A 7,016-nucleotide genomic window follows, 5' to 3' on the forward strand; every position below is an offset into this window, starting at 1 on the left:
GAGAGAGAGAGAGAGAGAGAGAGAGAGAGAGAGAGAGAGAGAGAGAGTAAACATCGCCCAGGTAGCTTGAATAATAAAGGCAAGGAGATAGGAAAAGGAGGGTGGGAGGTCTCTCTCTTCTGGAGAACTGTTCATTTATAGCAGATGTGGGGAACATACAATCTGGAGGGATAGGGAAGATATTAGCTCCCCTCCAAAAAAAGTCCCTATCAATATTAGTAAATGAGCATGATTTGGGGGTCTCAGTCCATTGTAAATATCAGTCTCTCTTCACCCATTTGCCTTTTTGTCTTCTCATACTCCATCTTCTTTTTCTCTGTTTCCCCTCCCTCTCTCTTCCTTCCTTTATTGGCCATAATGTAAGATTGAGGTAAGTTTTAAAGTATTTATTGATTAGAGTTTATGGCCTAAGTGATGAAAAAAAAAGCCTTCATTTACAACATGGAACATATAACATTTATCTCTTTCAAAAAAATAATAAATTTTCTCTTTACTTATATGGCACTTGACTTACTCCCTGCCCAACCCAACTCCTACTCTTCCAGTCACCCTAAAATTAAAAAAAAAACTTCTCTATCCTAATCTCAAGCTGATCAGAGGAAGAATTAACCATGATTAACCAAAGTATGTGAGCCTGGCAGCAGTGCCACCTTCCAGGGGAAGTAAGTAGATTGTAAGCTCCTTGAGGGTAGGGACTGTTTCATTTTTTTGCCTTTGTATTATAATCACTTTGTATATATCACTTGCAAGGTGATACCTTAGACCCAGGTCCTAACACTGAAGACTCTTAGTCTGTCCTTAATAATGCCACTGAGGTCTCACCTGTGACCTGGGTTCCCAAAGGTGGTACTCTGATGGGGGGGGGGGATGGCTGGAGCCTGCCAAGAGCCACCATAGGCAGCTACCTGACAGTAAAGGTCATCTGTCCATGGCTACTTAGATCCCCACCCTCATACTTTTCATTGAATTCAAAATATAGAAACTCTTAAAATTCAATGGGAAGAGAACACAGAAGTTACCTAGTTTTAACTTTAGAAAAACTAGTTTAAATGAGTTAAACACTACTTTAAACACTTAGTTTTAACTTTTTAAAACTAGATTAAAATCCCTACCAGGGAGTTTTCTACTTTTTTCTGCTTCTACTACATCCCTGAGAGAACAATTGGTCATCCAGTCTCTGTTTGAATACTCCCACTAGTGGAGAATTTATTTCCTTAAGATTGAATCAAGTTGAATCAAGGTTCTTCCTTTCGTGAGTAGCTCTGATTATTAGGAAGTTCTTCCTTATTTTGAACTGAAATTTGCCTCTCTGTAACTTTCACACATTAGTCTTGGGTCTATCTTCTGGGTTAAACAGTGTAAATTGAATCTCTTTTTCATAAAATGGCACTTCAGATAGTTTGAGCACAGCTACTATGCCCCATCCTTACCTCCCTCCCTGTCCCCTATGTTTTTTCTTCTCTAGGATATATATCTTCAGTTCCCTTAATTGGTCTTCAGATGTAGTTTCTATATTCTCTTGCCATCTTGGATAATTCCCTGTACCAGTTTATCAATGTTTCTAACACTGTTTTTTGGGAATTAATGGGAGTCTCAGTTTGACCTCTAAAGAGTTGTCAGCTTCCCTAAAACCTTAAGTATGTAATAGACCTGGGCAAGTGGGTTAGGAGGAAGGTTATTGGCATCATCTCATTAAATTTGGGAACCTATAAGAAACTGGAGTGGGGGGAAGTCACATCTTAGAAGCTAGGTCTGGGATTGAAGGATGTCAGGAACAATGCTGAGGTCGGGGACCTTAGACTTAAAGGATTCCCTTTTTCCTCAATCCCTAGCCTTTTCTCTGGAACCTAGGGATGATGGATGATCACTGACATCTCCCAGAATTTCCTTCCTTCCCTTAACTCCTTGCTTTTCTGTCCAAAACATAGAATCTCAGAGTTGGAAGGGCCTTCAGAGGTCATCCAGCCCAATGCTTTCCTCTCTAGAAAGTCCCTCTACAATCTGCCTATCTCATTCAGTCCCAGAGTGAAGACTTTCATTGATGGGGAGCCCCAGACCTGAGGCAGTCTATTTCACTTTTAGACACCTCTCATTATTAGAAAGTTTTTCCTTTCATTGAAATGAACTCTGGCCAAGCAGATGTCTATTTCCTCTTTCACTTGCTAGCCCTTCAAATACTTAGGGATGGTCATCATCCCCACCCCACTCTCTCTCCCAACTTCCTCTTTTAACAGGCTATACATTCCAAGTCCCATCAAACGATCCTTATGTGGAATGGTTTTCATCTGTGGTTGGTGAATGGGGGCTGGGGCTGAGATCTCACACCAGAGACCCCCAAAATCTTCTGCTCACCCCCTGCCCTTCATTCTGGGGTGTTTAAGGCCAGATTGATTTGTCAAGTGTTTAAGGCATCTTGTGCTGGGTCTAGATGCTGTCATAAGTCCTTTCATCAAGAGAGACAAGAGCTTCCATACTCATTGGCTATCAGGGATCTTTTTTTCATCTTATTCTAGAGATTTTACCTGGAATGAAAAGATACCCCATAGCATTTCAGGCCAGATACTCTAATACAGTTGGAGTGTAAATGTCCCATGAATTTGGGTACAATCCCAGAGCAAGATGCTGCCAGATCTGAAGGCTTTCTTTACTCTTCTTCCTGGACCTTACTCAACTCTACTTAAAGAAAGAAACAAAGGTGAACAGATTGGCACCAATTCAGGCAACACTGGCTAATGGACCTCACTTATAGTGGAAAGAATATTGGGTTTGGGAGTTGGAATCTAAACTCTAACACTTACTATCTGTTTGACCATGGGCAAATAATTTCCCTTCTCTGGGATCATTTCCTCCCCTGGAAAATAAAAGGAATTGGATTAGATGAGATCTACATTCTAAGGCCACTCCAGCTCCAATATTTGGCCATCTAAGGTGCTTCCCAGCTCTGACATTCTATATTCAAAGGTCCCTTTCAACTTTAATGATCTATGGTTGTATGACCTGAAGACTCCAACTCAATCCCTCTGCAAATAGAGCAGCCTTTGCTGCCAAAAAGGCAGGCCCCAGGAATAGAGAATAATGGGAATGGGGGGTTCAGATCAGGACACATTTGATGAATGTGGCCAAGTGGCTGTTGATATGGAGGGAGGGAGAGAAAGGTGTGTGATGTAATGGCTATCTTGGAAATGACAAAATATGACGGGTAAGGTTTTCACACAAATGCTGTCCAAGGAATATAGCACCGTGTGTGTGTATGTATGAGTGCAAATGCACATTGGAGAGTGTGCAGACCCTCTGAGATGGGAGCAGAGGGGCAAAAGGACAGCCTCAACTCAATACCAGCTGGAGGGCAGCCTGGGCACAGGTAGGAAAGATGGATGGAGAGCATAGGTCCTGACCTCAGCTATTTCTTAGCAGCCCAGGGAACCAAAGTGAGGCTGAAGGGCCAGAAGGAGTTGTTCTGGGTGGTCTGACCTCTTTCAGAACCTTGCCCCCTGCCTCCTATAGCCCCAGTTCCAGCACTGGGGTACAGAGGCATGGTCATGTTGCATGTCCCCAGAGCCTCTGCTGTAGGGGAGACTTTCTGGTCCAGGGTCGAGTTTCAGAGCATCCGGGTGCTGTCCCTCATATCTAGACCCACAGAAGGCCTGTTCTCCTCCTGCTGTGTGCTGTTGGACATTGCCAGGGGGTTCCGGCTTATGACTAGGTCTAGCTTATCTCCAGCCTCAGAGATGAGTGGCACAATCAGGCAGCAGTCAAAATCTCGAGTTCGGATGTGGTTTACCTAAATGAGAAAAGAGGAAGGAAAGAAAAATTAATCTAACCGGTGTCAAGTCAAAGCTTCCCCAACAAACATCTCCAGGCAGAAAGAAGACCATCTTACAAAGTAAGACCAGAGCTACCTACAAGGTATGTTTTTTTTTTTTAAAAGGTGTATTAATGCCTTTTGTTTTTAAAATCACCCAATCACAGTTATTTCCAGATATACTTCTTTCCTCCTCCCACCATCACTCCAAGTTCCTATGAACTTGTAACAACAATAAAAAGTTAGCCAAACAACCAACATACTCACTGTGTATGATAGTATATACAACATTTTCACCCACAGGCCCCCACCTCTTTAATAAAAGGAGGATTTTTTCATCTTTTTTTTCTAGGGCCATGATTGGTCATTGCAATTCCACAGAATTTAGCTTTATTTTGTTTAAAAAGCACATTTTAGAAACAACCTGGTGAAGCAGATAATCTATTATTAATTTTACAGATAAGAAAACCGATTTTACAGATATTTTACAGATAAGAAAACTGAATTCAAAATATGCCTCAGAAGGTTTATTGTCTGGGTGATCCAGGGCAAGTCACTTAACAGGCAGAAAGGGGATGAGCATTTATTAAGTACCTATGATGTACCAACGGCTCTGCTAAGTTTTTGACAAATATGGACTCATTTCGTCCCCACACCCACCCTGGAAAGTGAGTGCTCTTATAATTCTCATTTTACAGCTCAGGAAACTGAGGTAAATGGAACACAGGAAGTGTCTGAAGCTGAGTCTGAATTCAAGTCTTTCTGACTCCACGCCCAGTGTTTTATCCACTGAGGCTCCTTTCTGGGCCTCAGTTTCTTCCTTCTGTAAAATGAACAGGTTGGACTGAATGTTCTCTACATTCTCTTCTCGCTCTGGGTCTATGAACTTATGACTTCTCTGGGCCTCCATTTCTCCATCTAAAAAATGGGCATGGGGCAGCTAGGTGGCACAGTGAATAGAGCACCAGCCCTGGAGTCAGGAGGACCTGAGTTCAAATCCAGCCTCACACACTTAACACAAAAACTAGTCGTGTGACCTTGGGCAAGTCACTTAACCCCAATTGCCCTCCAAAAAAAAAAGGCAAAAAAAGGAAATGGGTATAGTAGCACATCTATTACATAAATTGTTGTGAGAAAAGTGTCCTCCCATTTTTCTATTTTTAAAATTTTTATTCTGAACTTAACAAACAACAAATGAAATGCACATTTCCATATACCAAACAGAACAGAAAAAAAGGATTGTATATGAAACTCCAGGTTTCTGTTATATACAGCTTGCTTTTCTTTTAAAATGTAATATAATAAACAACACGGAACTCTCAAAGCTGCCCTACTTGCCTTCAGTTTTTTTTTTTTCCTTCTGGCTTTCCTTCTGTTCTTGCCTGTGCATTTCTGTTATATGTAAAGTATCACATTATCACATAATCTCAGGTTTGGAAGGGGACCTGGGAGGCCATCTGGTCCAAGCTGTATCTAAGCAGGAATCCCCATGACAACATCCTTGATTATTTGTTCATCCAGCCTCTGTGATGGGGAACTTACTACCTATCGACACAGCTCCTGATACTTGGACAGACCAGTCTGATTGTTAGGAAGGTTTTTGGTACATTGAGCTGACCTCTGTTCCTCTTCAGTTACTATCATCCATGATTCTGTTCTCCTAGGGTCAAGCAAAACAAGCCTCATTTTTCTACATGTCATCCCTTCAAATACAAAAGAGCTAGCAGTTCCTCAGGGCAGTGGATTGAGTGTCCGACCTGGAGTCAGGAGGACTCATCTTCCTAAATTCAAATCTGACCTCAGACACTTATTAGCTGTGCCACCTTGGACAAGTCACTGTATCCTGTTTGCCTCAATTTCCTCATTTGTTAAATGGTCTGGAGATAGAAATGATAAACAACTCCAGTATCTTTGTCAAGAAAATCCTGATGGGATCAGAAAGTGTCAGACACAACTGAAATGACAGAACAACCATAACTCACAGTCCAAGGGGCTGACATCTTGAACACTGTACAACTGCATTCCAAAGGCCAAGGAGACCCACCAAACACTGACCCTAGATTTTTGGGTCTGGGGTGTCTTTCATTTGGGCACTATTTGGGAAGGATGAATGAATGGTCACAACATGGTTTTCTCCCAGGGAAGGGCACATAGGGAAACTCTTCCCCTGATGATCACAGGACGATGAGCCAGTCCCCAAGAGAGTGTCTAATCAATAAAGAATACTGGCTACCCCAATAACGGTGAATACAGCCTGCTACACATGGTCAGTGAGAAAGAAAGCTCAGGAATATTCTCTAGTCAATAGAAGTAATTCCTTACATTTGTTGAGGGCTTTAGGATTTGCCAAGAATTTCTATATACTGCTTTTTTTTTTTTCTTTTTGGAGGGGGGAGGGCAGGGCGATTGGGGTTAAGCAACTTGCCCAAGGTCACATAGCTAGTACATGTGTCAAGTGTCTGAGGCCAAATTTAAACTCAGGTCTTCCTGACTCCAGGGCCGGTGCTCTATTCACTGCACCACCTAGCCACCCCATATGTTCCTTAAAGCACCAAAAAGACCAGAATTTGAGGATTACAGTGAAGGATTTTTGTTTGTTTATTTTTTATTCATTGATTCATTCACTTGGTCCTTCTAGTATTAATTTTGGTGTCTTCTCTCTGAGATGATCTTTCTATATTATTTAGACATAATTGTTTGCATGATGTCTGTCCCTTTAGACAGCCGCCCCTTTGTGAGCCCCTTGAGATAAGGGACTGGTTATTTTTGTTTTGTTCTTTGCCTTTCTTTGTAGTCCTACTACTTAGCATAGTGCCCAGCACATAGTGAGTGTTTAATAAACAGTATTTGACTCAGGGGCTCTGCAATCCATCCAAATTGCTGTCCTTTCTCTTCCCTGTGCTAGAAATTCCATTTCCTGCCCCCATGACTTTGAACAACCTGGAAATGCCTGGAATGTTAACCTTCTTCACTTTCCGCCTCTTAGCTTCTTTTAAGGCTTAGATCTGGGGCTTCCTCCTCTCTTTATTTCCCGATTCCTCTTAGTGATTATTGTCTAATTATCTAGATCTATGTTGTATTGACTCTCTCTTTTAAGTTGTATTTATGTTGTACTTTTCTGTATACTATGTTGTATTGAGAGAGAGGAAGAAGAAGAAGAAGGAGAGGAAGAAGAAGAAGAAGAAGAAGAAGAAGAAGAAGAAGAAGAAGAAGA

General features: G+C 41.7%; 1 protein-coding gene across 1 annotated transcript in view; it reads right to left on the reverse strand.

The window, feature by feature from the left end:
* Positions 1–7,016, reverse strand: part of GRIP2 (glutamate receptor interacting protein 2) — a 406,226-nt gene that overhangs the window by 12 nt on the left and 399,198 nt on the right. The window contains exon 24 of the mRNA XM_069083863.1: positions 1–3,781. This exon is cut by the window's left edge and continues 12 nt beyond it. Within this exon, the coding sequence (XP_068939964.1) occupies positions 3,599–3,781 (183 nt within the window). The 3' untranslated portion in view covers positions 1–3,598. The remainder of the gene's footprint in view (positions 3,782–7,016) is intronic.

Source organism: Petaurus breviceps, unplaced genomic scaffold (genome assembly GCF_028583685.1).
Source record: "Petaurus breviceps papuanus isolate PSGF00001 unplaced genomic scaffold, PetGlider_PUasm1.0 174, whole genome shotgun sequence".
Lineage (NCBI taxonomy): Eukaryota > Metazoa > Chordata > Mammalia > Diprotodontia > Petauridae > Petaurus > Petaurus breviceps.